Source organism: Heteronotia binoei, chromosome 11, assembly GCF_032191835.1.
Source record: "Heteronotia binoei isolate CCM8104 ecotype False Entrance Well chromosome 11, APGP_CSIRO_Hbin_v1, whole genome shotgun sequence".
Classification (NCBI taxonomy): Eukaryota; Metazoa; Chordata; class Lepidosauria; order Squamata; family Gekkonidae; genus Heteronotia; species Heteronotia binoei.
In genome coordinates this window covers 51,431,190-51,447,027 of record NC_083233.1, presented here as the reverse complement: position 1 = coordinate 51,447,027, position 15,838 = coordinate 51,431,190, and the positions used below count along the sequence as shown (strand labels likewise).

Genomic DNA, 15,838 nt, shown 5'->3' with positions numbered 1-15,838 from the left:
CTGGAGACTTGAGAGTGGAGCCTGGGGAGGACAGGGACCCCAGTGGGGTGCAATGCCATGGAGTCCAACCTCCAAAGCATCCATTTTCTCCAAGGGGAACTATCTTTGTAGTCAGGAGATGAGCAGTAATTCCAACTGGCATCTCTAGTGGTTTGAGGTTTTTATTTTACATCATCAAATCTGTAAAGCAGATTTGCCTCTTTTGGAGATAGCTTATGTTCCCATCATGCATTAGTTTGAGTGATCAAGAGTTGTACCTAGGAACGAGTGCTGATCATACAAAAAGAGAAAGCATGGCTTAGACAAACACCCAAAGAGCTTCTTCCAAGAGGGGTTTTGGTTCAGAGCCAGCCCTCAAATGAGGAAGATTTGAAACAGCTGCTTATGGCAGCAGAATTTAGGTGCTTTTGAAGGGCAGTGATATATCAAATTATTTAATACTTTTTTAAAAGGTATCTTTGTTCCCAGTCATGGCCCAGCCCAAGCAACTTCAGGGCTTTCTTCTTTTGCCAATATTATTGATAGTGTTGCTGTTGATCCTTCAGTGGTGGGTCTTGAGCTAACAGTGGACCATGCCTCAAGCGAAGGGAGGGGCTACCACCACTAATGTTACAGACATTTTCATTTTAAAAGATGGAAGAAGAAAGAGGAATAAGGGGAAAGAGATGAACACATCCAGTAATAACTTAAAACCAAAACTGAAGGTTGGAGTCAGAGAACTGAAGATGAATGGGTTGTTATGCTGTTATCATCTGGTATCAAGTTGGCAGCCCACAAAGAATTGAAAGGAGGGAGACATGATGGGGATATCCATTCTCCCCGCAATGAACTAAAGGGTTCAATACAGGGACAGTAGGGTGTACAGTCAGATATTGCCTATCCAATAAAATGCCCAATATTCTGGGTATCAGATCTGAGTGAGCAATATCCAGTACCATTCTTGCCCTCTGCTACAATTCCACTCTGAATAATATTAGGACTGAATCCTGTCAGGGAGGCAAGAGTAGGTAGGGAGGAGGGGATACTACTCTCCAGCTGGTTGTTGGTGCATCTGCTTTTTAAACTTTAAAGTGCCATTATTTTCAATGGCCAGGCCAGGTCTGCTAGCCATTATTGAGAGCAGGGGTGTAAACATGCAGCCCAGGAGAACTCCTATCAGGCCCCTGAGCAACTGGCTGTCATCTACTTCCTTCTCCCTCTCTCTTGCTTCCTTCTGCATAACAGCTTGCTTTGCCAGGCTTGCTCAATTGCACAGGAGCTACAGAGCAAAACTTCTATTTTCTCCATTGGCTGAGACTCCTCCCTTGGGGAGGAATGGGGGGGAGGCAGAGCTTGTTTTGCCAGGCTCTCTCAATTGCACTGCAGAGCTTCTGAGCCAAGCCTTTTTTCCTTCTATTGGCTGAGACTTCTCCCCCTCCTGGCCCCCTGGGAAAGGAAGGAAAGAGCCAGAGCTTCCTTTGCCCAGTTCCCTGGATCCTGTGGGAGAAATACAAAGAAAACACCTTTAAAACCAACAATGCTGATGTTTTAAGCATGTTTTAAGTTTAAAAAAATCTTTGTGTATGTCTGTGTCCTTTATAAAGTTTATATCTCTGCTACCTAATCTTAAATAGGTACACACATGGCCAAGCCCAACATGGCCCAGCCCAAAAAGGTCTCATTTTTGTCAGATCCGGCCCTCATAACAAGAGTTCAACACCCCTGATAGAATGCTCTTCAGCTTGTCATGGTACATGGGTCTTTAAAACTGAAAGGACCATTATGTCCTATGGGGTTGACCTGGCCAGGGAATTCAGTCCATCAGACATGTGCCCTCTGATTCAATTCCTGCTACCTGGCTGGCCTTCTTTGGCTACCATGCTTCTAGTCAAATTCAACGCAAGAAGCTGGAACCCCTGAGGAATCATGGAAGGAATAAACAAAAAGGAACCTCCATTCCATCAGCATGATAGCATGAGACTGCTGACTTGCTTCTTGCTTACCCAGTCTTGAAACTCAGCAGTCTAGGGCTGTAGTAAGAAGTGCTTACTACAGAGATTTGTGCTTCATGAGTAGGAAACTGAGTGAGATAGGGCTAAACTAGATGTGATGGTATTAGGATTGCCAGGTCCTACCTTTCTGCCAGTGGGGAGATTGATGGGCCTTTCTGGGAGCTTCTGTTTTTAGGCAAAACTCTATGGTTTGAGCCCAATTTTAACTTAGAGTTTTGCCCAAAAGCTAGAATGTCGCCACGCTATGTGTGGAATTGATTTTTTTAATATTGTTTTTAATATTCAATGTGGTTTTTAACTGTTGTTAGCAGCCCTGAGCCCTTTAGGGGAGTGCAGGATATAAATTTGATAAAATAAATATGTCAGCAGTGCAATGACATCACTTCTGGGTGATATCATAATGTTGCATTTCAGGGCATTTGTGAGCAGCGAGGAACCCGCTAAAGCATGGGGAAACCCACATGGACTGGAGGGTTGATAATCCTAGATGATGTCCTCATGTCCACCCCAAGGACGACAACAATGTTTTAAATCAGGGGGGCTTGTAGCTATTTGGGACAAGAGTGCCTAAGACCACTGTGGCAAGCTTGTTTCTGCCTTCCTTCCCTCTATCAAGGGAATAGGAGTAGGGCAATTTCCTCCTTCCCTACCCTTTTGTTGGGAGGGGGTATGGTCATGGGTGGGCAGGGATATGACTCTATTTCAGGGCCATTTTTGCTTCCTAATCTGCTTATGCTGGGGGGCATGGCACCACAGCAAGCCTCAGCCCTCATGAGGGCAACATGAGCAGGGAAGGCTTCCTGACAGTGTGGAGCGGATGAGCAGGGCAGTTGCTTCCCCACAGCATGATGGAGGAAGAGGGGGTGGAATCCCCACAGTGTGGGGTGGGGGGGCAGCAAAGGCATTTGCCTGGGGTGCCAACATTCCTTCCTGTTCCTCCATCTGTTTTCCACAGAGATCCTTAACTGACACTCAACCCTCATCAACATGCTGTGGCTGCTGGAAGGCAATGAACTTGCTCAGTGCTTCCTGGACTCCGGGGTCAGGGGGGAGAGTTGCTTTTTCTTTAAAAATCAAACTTGTATTTTTCAGCATAGCTGAGGAAGTCCCCCAAGCCCTGGCTTTATCTGTGGGTAGTCCCATTTCACCAGTTACTGTTAGAACAGAGTCATCACGTTTGCAGTCAGATAGATGGAGTGATGACAGATATCTCTAAAAAAAAACCTTCAAGGAAGGAGATTTCAAAAACTCTTTTGGCAGTCAATTCTGTTGGTAAAAAAATAGTTTAGCACTAAATCAAGCAGTTTGAGATTTTTTTTTAAGGCTATTGGCAAATTTTGCTGAAAATGAGAAGAATCCAGTTGGGAATTCTATAAACAGGGATGTGAGGCTTCTTCTTTTAATATAATTATCTATTTTAAAACATCAACATTACCAAGAAAGAAAAAAGTTAAATAAAGCCATAGCTGTGTAGCCACCCCAAAGGGGCAAATAATGTCACCCAGGGCCATCTCAGGTTGGGAAAGTGGTATGAGGAGAGGGCTAAAACCCCTCCCCACATGCTGCAAGCCCAATATAAATAAGGCTCTTGTTGGGCTTAGAAAATTAGTTCCCAGTGGTTGCCTTCTGGTTAAGAAGAGTGGAAGATGGCTCAGGGTTTCCCAAACATGACTCATTAGAAAATGTAACCTCTAGTTTGGTTTCCAGATTCTAGTGGAGAATTCCAGAGCCTGAGATCTAGGACAAACTGATGAGTGTTCAAAGTGCAAGGGAATCATTGCTCCATCTTACAGTGATTCCTGTCACCTGATTTCTGTCAGTATCAAGGAGAAGAGAAAGACAGCAAGGGCTTTGGGCCCAAGATGGCTGAGAGTCAGGAAGAATGTTAAGAGCCAACTGGAGAGCCAGTGTAGTCTAGTTAGGGTTGCCGGACTAGGATCTGGGAGATTCTGGTTTGAATCCTCACTTGTGCCATGGAAGCTCACTGGGTGACCTTGGGCCACTCAAACACAGTCAGCCTAACCTACCTCACAGGGTTGTTTTGAGAATAAAGTGGAGGAGAAGAGAAATGACATAAGCCACTTTGGGTCTCTATTGAGAAGAAAAGTGGGGTATAAAATAAATGTGTGGGAAACCTGGTGGCTGTGGGGCTGGACCTTCTGACAGTCCATTTTACTAAGAAGGACTTGCTCACCCTCTTCCTAACCTCCTCACCATTGTCTTCTTGTAGTACTAGTTGCTAACCACAGGTTTAGGAGGCTGTCCAGTTTTAGAAGAATAAGAAATGAAACATTTTGGCAGGCCATCATCTTCGTGATAACCATGTTTATCACAAAACAAAATAGCTGAGGCTTTTCTCAGTGGTGGTGTCATGCTGTGCTTGTTAATTGCTTTGATGGCAACACACACACACACATCAACTCCTCCCTTTCGTATCAGTCCAGCTCAGGAACTTTCTCAAAATGAGAAAATTCCAGTTTCCTTCTGGCAAAGAGATCCTTAGACTGCAAGGATCACAGACAGAAAACTCCTTGCCAAGGGCTTATTAGCACAGTTCCTCTGTTATCCACAACAGACTTATCCATAAAGCAGTGATGTCTTGCCAGTTATGGAAGGGAGAGATGGGGTCCAAAGCATGAAGTGCAGCAAGAAATCTGCAGTGGCCCCAGGCTGGTCTTTTAGGAGACACAAAAGGGATTCTATCAATATTTGACTTCTATGCTCAAGAGCCATCCAGAGGGTTGTTAACAAAGCCCTCTTGCATCTGAAAACCTGACCAAAAACAATAGCTCCTTGTATCTTGGGAAGAAAAGTCAAGAAGTGTGAACTGATGTGAAGCCAGGGAACAGGGGAGGGAAGTTCAGCCTCAGGTTCCATGAACTTTGGTGTTGTTATTTTAGTCACCTTTCTGCAGGAAACCTGTGTGCAAGTCAACCCAGAACACTATATAACATGCACATTGACACTGTAAACAGCATCACGTCAACCAAACTGAATACTAAAGAGCAAAAAACAAACAAATTGAAAGCAGTGCAATAGCAATTATTTTTAAAAAAAAAAATCTATCAGCATCCTGGAAAACTTGCAAGGAAAGATGGGTGGATCAATAGAAGGAAATCCAAGATATCCCTGGGTGAATCTCCTTGGACCACTTCTGTTCCTGTGAGTCTCAGTTCTAAAAAGAATTTGTGCAGAATTTAGTGCAGTTTTAACATAGCTAGAGCCCCAAGCTTATTCCTATGGTCTTTTTTAAAATACCCTGACAATGTTTTCATCCATTTGTTGTTTAAAATATTTTAAACTCATAGGGTTTTTTGTTAGAGGAATACCCCCATAGTGACTTACAGCAAAAAAAAAAATCATCTCAATTCCAAATTTCAGTTCAAAAAAATGTAAAACACAGCAACCGAGTAATCAGAAGACAAAAGAGGACAGTAGAAAGCATTCAAGAGAAACCAGCAGGATCCAGAATCAACCCAAAAAACAGACTCTGTAAAGTGCTGCCAATGGAGCATGCCTGCGTGCAGCTGCTGTGAGGGCCTGTGGAGTCCGTGTTCTCTATGCCAACTGGCACGTGGCACCGAGGAGGCGAGGGACCAGAGCCAAAGAGATGTGTTGGATGTTCGTGAGGCATGCAAATGTCTGGATTCCTGGGAGACTCCAATGGCTAAGGAACAGCTGCAGCTGCCTGAGGCTGTCCCATCCAGTAGTTTTGGCCCCCTCCCCCCCCCCCCCCCAAATGCCTCTGGGTTTTACTGAAATGGTTACTGTGCTGCTCTTGACCGGGCATGGGTTCCAACCTCCAGGTGCTTGGTTGGTACAGTTAATTGATGAAAGCTTTATTTAGTTATTTTTTTCCTCTGGAAAAATTTCCAGGCTACCTGTCCAGGTAGCTCCCTGTGCTCAAGGCAGCTTACAAAACATAAAACATGATGCAAGTTATTAAACCCCGACATTCAAAAAACAGCAGGACCGAACACAACATAAAACATGAAGCAGCTTAAAATGGGTCTTAAACATTCTCAAGCTAAAAACAGATTATAAAATGATATTTAAAAATTCAGCTCCTTTGTTAAAAACCCTGGGAAGCAGAAAAGACATTCCACAGGCAAGGTGCCTCCACTGAAGAGCCCTGTCTCTGGCCACCACCTACCTCAGCTCCAAATTAGAGATAAAGAAGGTGCACTACTGTGCCCTGGAAGTCTCTGGCTCCCTGCAACACACCCACATTCTGCTACGTAAAAATGTTCCCCACTTTGAGGTGTTTGTGCCTCACAGAAGTTTGTTCCATGCAAGTGGTAAGGTATTCAAGTTATGCCCTTCTCTTGATTCCACTCAGATTAAGCTGTTGTGCTTTGTGGCTGAAGAACTACCAGCTCATCAGGAGGACCCACAAATACGTATTGTCTGTTTTAGATCTTTTAGAAGTCACCAGCTGAACATATGAAACTGCCTTACACTGAGTTAAATTCATCTAACTCAGTATTGGCGGCAGCATTCCCCTGGTGTCTTGGACACAAAGCGGTCTTTCCTGGCCTTTCTCCCAAGGACTCTTTCTAACTAAGGAGACCAGGGATTGAGCTGAAGACCTTTATTCAAAGCACCTGCCTGTCCATTCAGCCTTCCCCAAAATGGACTCTGGTGGGACTCAAATGCACAGCCTTGAAGTTCTCAGGAGAAAGCTCAGAAAGAGCAGATCCTGTTGGACTTTCTAGGAGTCCAGTGCACCACAAAAACATCCTTCTGCCAACAAACCTTCTGACCTCTGAGCAACACTGCTGATCCAACCTCAAACTAGGAATGCTGAAGTCTGCTTTAAAAAAAAAAGTATGTGGAAGTTCATACTTGAAAGCATCCTATCATTAGACAGAAATATTGCTTATTACGAGAACTCTCAAAAAAGTGCCTTAGTCAAAGTATTGCAATACACAAATGCATGTAGATTTAAATCTTCAAATGCTTCACTTTTCTTCCTAATGGCAATCCAAAGAACGACATTTTTCCATTTTCCATTCTATCTTCACAACTGCAACACTGTTGAGTGAGTTAGGCTGAGAAAAGCATATGCCCCAAGGTGTAACCCATGAACTTCTGTGGCAATGATGGGATTCAAAAGATTCAGACCTGGGTTTGCCAGATCCCAGTCTAAGCCTTTGGCCATTTCACTGGCTGTTAAGTGGGAAATGCACTGATCAAAAAGCAAGATGGTAAATCAAAGAAAAGGCATCTTTGTGGGTTGGCTACTCTGTGGCCCCATCATTATCATTGCACAATAGAGAGGAAAAACTAACCTTGCGTTTATGTGCACATATGGGAAATCATGACTCCATGTATGCAGTTGGTCACATTCCATGAGAAATCCTGGGAAAGGACCTTCACTAAAGACTCTAGCAGTTTGCCTATATAGATTCCTGAGTATCTCAACCATTTAAAAAAATAGGACTTGTTTTTGTAAGGACAGAACTTTTAAAACAAACTGGCACCTATTGCTAAAGCTTAGAAATTGTTTTCCATTCAGTTTTTGGGGGGATGAACTAAGTGTCAGCTATTACCTCTGGATCCTTGAGGCAACTTCAATGACCTTTCAGATCTCTGGCCTTTTTCTTTGTTAATCATTCCTAGTCAGACAAGGAAATGAAAATACAGTGCTTTCAAATTCACCATCCCCCCCCCTCAAAAAAAAATTCCCTCCCACCCCACTTGTGCAGATTGTGGACTTACCTACAAACGTATGCCATTGTCTTGTCTGTATGATTTCGTGTGGAATTGTGATGCAGTGTTCCAGAGGAAGTTGAGAGCCAGCCCTCCACAGTGGGCTCTTTTGGAGGAAAGGAGAAACTCACAGTAGCTTCAGGGCAAGCCCTGGCAGCTCCTCTTTCTCCCTTCCTTTATTGCTCACCCAGCTGTTCTTTCCTCAGGTGCAATATGACATGCCCACCTGGTCAGTATGGAGTGAACTGTGCAGAATCCTGCAACTGCCACAAGGACTCCTGTGATCCCCTAACAGGAGACTGCTATATGGGTAAATATCTAGCAAATCCAGGCATAAAACTCTCACTCTTCCCTTGTAGCTTCTAGGGCCTGATATCAGCACTCCCACCCCCCCATTCCCAGGCTGCCAGTTGCCAACCGTCTTTGGATGCAGGAGTCTGGGGCATGCCACAGTGAGCCTCACCCTGCACACTTTTGATTCTGTTCCAGAAGCCAACCAACGGATGGGGGTCATCGGAGCTGGAGCCCTCCTGACCTTATTGCTAATCCTGCTCCTATCACTACTGTGTTGTTGTTGTGTTTGCCGCAAGAAGGACCAACCTCGGGAGTAAGTATTGATGATGAATCCACTGCAGGTGTTGCAAGAAGCTTTTTTTTGGGGGGGGGGGTGTCATTGAACAGGCTGCATGCAAGGGGCATGGGAGCCAGGCAAGACCACAGAAGGCACCAAGCTACTGGGTGGGTAGGAGTGCTGCTGGGATTCTCAGTTCTGACATTGGCTAGCTGCTTTGGGTTCCAGCTCTCCATTAGAGTGAAGAGCTGTGCAATAGACTGTCAGATACCCTCTTACAAGTAGATGAGTGGGGACTGATGAGATTAAGATTTGAGGGAACATATCCTTTATGTTGGGGTTTATGTGCCATGAAGTTGCTTGCAATAGGGAAGGGATCGTGTGAGTTATTAATTTATTATCATTAGATTTCTGTCGTGCCTTTCAGTTAGCATGCTGACAGCGCATAGCAGATAAAAAATGACAATAAAATGGACTTAATGGGAATGGTAATCCAGCTCCTTCCTTTGCAGATGGAGGCTAATGGCTATTTCTGGGTGCTGTATCTAAACCAGGGGAAGGCAATTCCTTCCGTTCCAGTGATGGGGAGGTGGGGGACCCTGCCTGTGAAGATGTTAGCATGCTAGCAAACTGGGGGCAGGTGCAGCAAGAGTTGTACTTGGCCAAATACATTTAGAGCAAGTCATGGCCAGGGACTCTGCCAGTAGCATCTCTGGGACTGGAACCAGTGGGTCTGGGAGACAGCATTGTTGCCTTCTCCTACACTGCTGGTTCCAGCAGTGCTGCCAGAGCCTCAGGTGCTTGGATGGACATCTGGCCCTTAGTACTGAGCAAATTAGTCTGGTGAGCTGCTCTCAGCTTGTGTGGTAGAGATTGCCTGCCCCGAAATGAGAGACAACCTTCAGCATTACACTGTAAGAGATTACATGTGCTAGAGTAGGCAAGACATGCGAGGCAAACGTAGAGATGAGTTTGGAGGGGACACCAGAGCGAAAATGAAAGTTATTAATGGCCTTGAAATATGCTACCAAAAAAAGTCAAAGGGAGGTCAGAGTTCCTGTGGGTAGGGAGTAGCAAGAGGGAAAAGTGCAGTTCATGAATGAAGGATTTAATTTGGCAGTTGTGGGAGACCTGGGGAACCGTGGGAACAAAGCCAACAACAAGGGGCAAGGAGAGGGAGAGGTGTGGATAGATACCAGAGCAAAAAAGAAGAGAAGAATTAATATACTGAAAGTCCATAAAAGCAGTTTGAATGGGAGAGGAAAGATGATGAAACACAATGAGAATATGTCACACTGTTCTCTAAATTAGTAAGTCCCCACCACCACAAAATCTGCATCCATGCTTTATCATTTGCCAGAAGTCTAACCAAACACTTGGCTTCCTCTGCAGCACAAATCAGGACCCAGTCAACAAGAAGTCCCCGAGACGTCTTTGCGGCAGGTTCAGCCAGATCAGTATGAAACTCCCCCGCATTCCTCTTCGTCGTCAGAAATTGCCCAAAGTTGTCGGTAAGGTACTTCCAATATCAGTTGAATGGTGCGTGGTACCTAAACGAGAGCTCTAACTTGGTTCCATCTTATAAACAGCCCCAGCCCACATGATAAAAACAGGAAGAATATAGCTGCCCACACCAGTAAAACTAAATGTTGTGTCACTGCTAGTGGGTTGATTGCAAAGAATGCTCATTTATCAGTCAGATTATAGACAGAAGGGTGGTAGTTCTGATCATGACAACATAGGTTTGCCTTCGTGTTGGGCCGTCAGGATTCTAGTTAGCAGAAGGACCGGAAAGGTGTGAGTCCTCTGTTATCATGTTCTGTCCAGGCCAGGAACAGTTCATTTGCTTAACATCTGTGAGCTATGTGGATAAAGACCCAGAAATAAGGCTAGCGGGGAAAAAGATGACAGCCCATCTAACTACTAGCAAGGCTGTGTGTTGTGAGCCTGCAGGAGCACAGAAGAAGCACCAGATGGGGCGTGCAAGTCAGCTTCCTGTGAATCTCTGCTTTGTCATCTTTGTTTTAAAGAGGGAGAAGGTGTCTTGTCCATTTGAATGAAATTGTGTAGAAAGTGCCTGGTAAAATGGCAGAGTCGCTTAAATATTCTTTTCCAGTGGCTGGTTGATTTCAGAGCAGTGGCAAAGTTGTATCTCCTCTCTCCCAGAAAAGCTAAAATATATTAAGAGGAAAGTAATGTTTGTGAAACAAATTATAGAAGTAAGAGCAATTGTGCAAATCAATACAGATCATTGCCTCAAGTTGTAGAATTTGTTTTTCCTTTTTCTTAGAATACAGGTTGCTTGGCCAAAGACATTTTCATCCCTGATTCTGAAACCTAAAGTTGAAGAAACGGGACATTTCACAGATTTTTTTTTCTCAGTCCCAGTCATTTTGCACCCTTCTGCAGGATGTCTCCATTACCAGAGTAGCCAGTGTAACAATCCCCCCTCCCAATCCAGCGTGTAGTTGACTAGTTGAGACTAGAATATGGATATGGATAGTCGTGTGCTGCAGACATCCACGCGTGCCTCACACAATGGTGATAGATGGTAAATTAGACACAGATAACAGGATGGACCCCATTGCTTGGAGACAGGATGGACCCCATTGCTTTTTTGGAGTGAGGGCAATAGCAAGAACTTCATTTCCTCTCCATGACATTGTCCCATAGTTAAATCCCATTAGCTAAATGGTGCAGTAACATTATCATATTCTGTACACAGTTGCTGATTGGCTGGGATCATAAAAGGAAGAAGCCTTTTGCAAGTTAAAATATCTCCAAGGCAGCAGCAACTACAGATTGAGAAAAACAATTGTTATGATCAGGCGCAGAAGGCAGAGTGTTGGTTTTTGACAGATCCCCCTCCTCCCCAAAAAACCCAGCAACTTTTGCGGGAAAGTATAAAATATGCAAAAATTTAGGCCAGCAATCCTAGAAACTTGATTCCAGACTGTCCCATCATTTAAACGTTTGGGCCGAGTACTGCATATTGTGCTGGGAACTGCCTCCCACTCTATTGAGTGGGGAGCCCAGTGGTACTACAACTGCCTCTGCAAGTCTGCGGCTTGAGCAGCAGAAACCACTTTCCCACTAAAACGATAACAAGGGCCATGTTTACAGAGGCCCACTGGGCAGGGACTTTTTTTCCTTGAGAATAGAGACTCTTTCTGTGAAGCAGGGCAGGCTATGGGCACCGACTGAATGGGTCTGTGTATGTGCATTTCCTGGCGCTTGCTGCCGGTCAGAGGTTTTGTATAAACAGGGATGGTGAGAGCTCCCCCTTGGCCTCTGTTTGCAAGTCGGCTGCTCTGTGCTCTCTCCTCTGGAGCTGCGGGTGAGGAAGGAGGCTGCCTTGTGCAATGCGGGTTTGGATGGCTTCATTTGGGGCCTTGCAGTTTCCTCATTCATCCCTGCAAGCTCCCCCACCCCCAAAATCTTTGCATAAGGATGGAAGAACTGCCCCAAATGGATTGGCCCCTCTAATGGAGTACAACAGTCGGGAGGGGAAGAGCAGGCCATTAAGATGATGTCGGGAGGGGAAGAGCAGGCCATTAAGATGATGTCGGGAGGGGAAGAGCAGGCCATTAAGATGATGTCTGTCCCTTGTTGCTCTCTCTCTAAAAACCTTGTGCTCGGGGACAGACTGTCTTTGTAAATTCACTGCAGGCTTCATTTAATTATTCTGGCTTTAGTAGACCTCACCCACCTGTATTTGTGTAATCCTGTTTTTAGGGTTTCCAATCCCCAGTTGGGATGGGGGGAGGAGATCCTCTGGTTTGGAAGCCCTCCCCCATTTCAGGATTATCAGGGGGGTGGGCGAAATGTCCACTGGGCACTCCATTATAACCTATGGAGACCAGTTCCCATAGGATACACTGGAGAATTGATCCATGGTAACTGGGGCACTGGGGGGGCTGGTTTTTTGAGATGCACCAAATTTTCAGCATAGCATCCAGTGCCTCTCCTCAAACCCCACCCTCCAAGTTTCAAAAAGATTGGACCAGGGGGTCCAATTCTTTGCGCCCCAAAAGAAGGTGCCCCTATCCTCCATTATTTCCAATGGAAGGAAGGCATTTAAAAGGAGCAGTCCCTTTAAATGTGATGGCCAGAACTCCCTTCAGAGTTCAATCCTGCTTGTCACAACCTTACTCTTGGCTCCACCCCCAAAGCCTCCTGGCTTCACCCCCAAAGAGCCCAGATATTTTCTGAATCGAACCTGGCAACCATATTTAAAAATGCCCTGGTAAGAGTGCAGTGTTCTCGCCCCCCCTCCCTGCTTTAGTGGGAGCCTGACTTTCTTCCCCACTCTCAAGCCAACTCAAAATGCCCCCGAAGAGTCCTGGCATTGCAGCAAGAGCAGTAAGGCAAGAAAGCCAAGCTCTGTGGACATGCCATGGCAATGGCCATCTGGATCCAAAGCACAAACTCTCCGCCTAACCTGGCTTGCAGGGTTGTTGTGCAGATACAAATGGGGAAGAGAGAACAATGTATATCATCCTACGTTCCTGGGAAGAAGGGTAGGATAAAAATGTTCTAGAGAGAGGGAGAGAGCGTACATCTGCTTGGCATGCAGAAGTTTCCATATTCTGTCCTTGGCATCTTTAAGGTAGCAGTATTAACTGCGAGAGAGGGCTCTACCTTAGACCTTGGAGGGAGGCAGGCAAAGTAGACAGTTCTAGGCTAGAGGGACTCAGGATGTGACAGTTGAAGGCAGCTTTCTGATGTTGCCCTCCCTCTTCTACTATCCTCCCTCCCCAAAAGGCCCTTGATGCAATTATCAAAGAGTTCTCCACTCTAGGACATCACTGGCAACCCCAGTCTGAGACATTAGAAAGCTAATTAACCCCATTGCCAGTGTGTGCTCTCCTGTCTGTGCGCACACACTCCAAGGCAGACCTTGCCGCAAAGCCTCGCTCGACTGCCAGAGGGGCTGTTATTTCACTGGAATGAAATGCTTTGGTCACGGGCTCCTTTGTTTTGCTTGGCTCACAGGCCTCACCATATGTTCTTCTTATTATCCAGTGGAGGGCCTGAGGCCTTGCATGGCTGCAGTGAAAAGAGGGGAGAGAAGTCAGACTGGAGCTGCTGAGAGACCCTCTCCTCACTTTTTTATTTTTAAGAAACTGATGTGAAGTAACAAGTTAGTCCAGGGTTTGAAGAGTTTTTCTACATTTACAACCGTAGCAAGGATGGGCAAGAAGATCTGTTCTTTAAAAAATGGTTTCTAGCCCTTAATGTCTGCAGTAATCAGACAGAAGGCCAAGGAAGGAGCTGAGCTGGACCTGCAGTGATCCTTAGAGATGCATCTCAGGGATTCTCCCTTCAAGACTCTCAGCATTAGGCTTATGGCGCCATCCTTAAGTACATAAATCCAGGTGGACAGCCGTGTTGGTCTGAAGCAGTAGAACAAAATTGGAGTCCAGTCACACATTTAAGACCAACAAACTTTATTGAGAATTTAAGCTTCCGTGTGCACACAAAAGCTTTAAAAGGTAAAGGTAGTCCCCTGTGCAAGCACCAAGTCGTTGCCAACCCATGGGGTGATGTCACATCATGTTTTCTTGGCAGACTTTTTTATGGGGTAGTTTGCCATTGGCTTCCCCAGTTATCTTCACTTTACCCCCAGCAAGCCGGGTACTGATTTTACTGCCCTCAGAAGGATTACATTCTCAATAAAATTTTGTTGGTCTTAAAGGTGATACTGGATTCCAACTTTGTTCTTTCATTAAGTACAGTTTCGCTCTTCTAAGTCCATAGAAGCCAATGGGCTTGGAAGGATGTAAGTCTGTATTGGATGGCATTGTAAATTGTGCAGATATGTGTGTTCAGCTTGTATATTTCAAAACATACATCTTGGATATTTTTTTTTCAAAGTTTGACTTTTTAAAAAAAATTAAATAGTTTGGGGTATATGCATCCTAATGACCACAATCCTTTTCATCCCAGAGGGTAATGGGGTATGTCAAATGCTTCCAGGGTCAAGGGTACATGGGTTCCAGTCTCTTTGATAGCATTTTTGACAGCCATCAATATTCTGTGATCACCAGGACTGGAACAAGTGCACATAACAAAATTTGCTTGGGCAGTCATACTTACATGAGGTTTCAGCTCAAGGAATGCATTTCCAGCATGTTGGCTGCCTGTGGCCCGTCTCAAAGGAAAAGGAGCTGACACACTGCCTTAGTGTGTCAGACTTGGGTCCATCTAGTCCAGCATTTCTTTTCGCAAGAAGAGGTAGTCTGATATCTCAAGGCAACTCTTGTGAGCTTGTACCCAGCATCTGGTCTTCAGTGAAATATTGCCTCTATACAAGGCAGGGTTGGAAGGCATGTGGTGCAGCTCCTCTGCCGAAGCCAGGCAGAACTGAGCCTGGCCAATTACTGCAGGGGAGACCTCCTGGGAATCCAAAGGAACATGAGAGAAAGGTGGAATATTAGCAGCAATCAGGGAAAGGATAAAAACTTGGCATATTATTTATGTTACTTCAACAAACAACAGAGCAAGAAAAACATATTTTATTTAGATTACTTGTATCCTCCCTCGAAAGCTCTCTGAAGCAGCAAACAAATTAAAGATACACATTTTAAACAATGCATAAACACAATAGCTTTTAAGCAACTCAGCAAAAGTTATCTCTTGCAATAAAACTATCCCAATATAAATGCTTAAAGCAGCAGCCTGTCAATAAAATAAAGAGTGCAAAACAATCATAGGCATAAAATTGGATCATAAAAGCATTAGTACTTGAGAAAATAGGTCAGGATCAATACATTGAAATGCTAGCATAAAATACATCAAGCTTGTATACCAGCTTGTGAGCTTTTTACATCCAATCATCTACAAGTGTGCATACAAATTATCAGATACTGTTAACAGTCTCTTCCTAGAACATCCATGTTTCTAGGCCATTGTAAAAAGGAATAGGTGCTTTATGACCTGATATTAATGAACATTCTGAAAAACATTTAACAGATGATATGGTTCTATAAATCACTGCAGATCAATGCACTCAATGAAGGAAATGCCAAATACCATGCAAGATGAGTTTAAAAAGGAGGACTAGGCAGGGCTTTTTTTGCAGAAAAAGCCCAGCAGGAACTAATTTGCATATTAGGCCACACACCCCATGACATCACCATTGTTTCATATGGGGCTTTTTTTGTAGAAAAAGCCCACAGGAACTGTTTGCATACTAAGCCACACACCCTGACGCCAAGCCAGCCAGAAATGCATTCCTGTGCGTTTCTGCTAAAGAAAAGCCCTGGGACTAGGTATTTTGCATTCTTCCCGCAGCTATCCAACTAGAACGCAGCTGGTATATATACATCCTGAAGTCAAAGACACAGCAATTTCAATCAATATAGCATTTTTTAAATTCAGAATGAATCAAACACTTTATTCTACATACTTATCACTGGGACAGTAATTCTAATACAGTGCAATCCTAAAAACACTTTCCTGGGAATAAGTTTCATTGATTAGACAAGAGTAGGATTCTTCTATGATTGCTGTCCCACTTAACAAAACTTAAAACCCTCTTCAAGAAGCATATCTAAGCTGT

The 15,838-nt window shown here is 44.6% G+C and overlaps 1 protein-coding gene across 3 annotated transcripts in view; it reads left to right on the top strand.

The window, feature by feature from the left end:
- The window catches only part of SCARF2 (scavenger receptor class F member 2), a 57,804-nt gene that overhangs the window by 27,802 nt on the left and 14,164 nt on the right, over positions 1 to 15,838 (top strand). For all 3 annotated transcript variants that reach the window (XM_060249201.1, XM_060249200.1, XM_060249203.1), the window contains 3 exons: positions 7,910 to 8,013; positions 8,193 to 8,310; positions 9,667 to 9,785. In XM_060249201.1, coding sequence (XP_060105184.1) covers positions 7,910 to 8,013; positions 8,193 to 8,310; positions 9,667 to 9,785 — 341 coding nt within the window. The remainder of the gene's footprint in view (positions 1 to 7,909; positions 8,014 to 8,192; positions 8,311 to 9,666; positions 9,786 to 15,838) is intronic.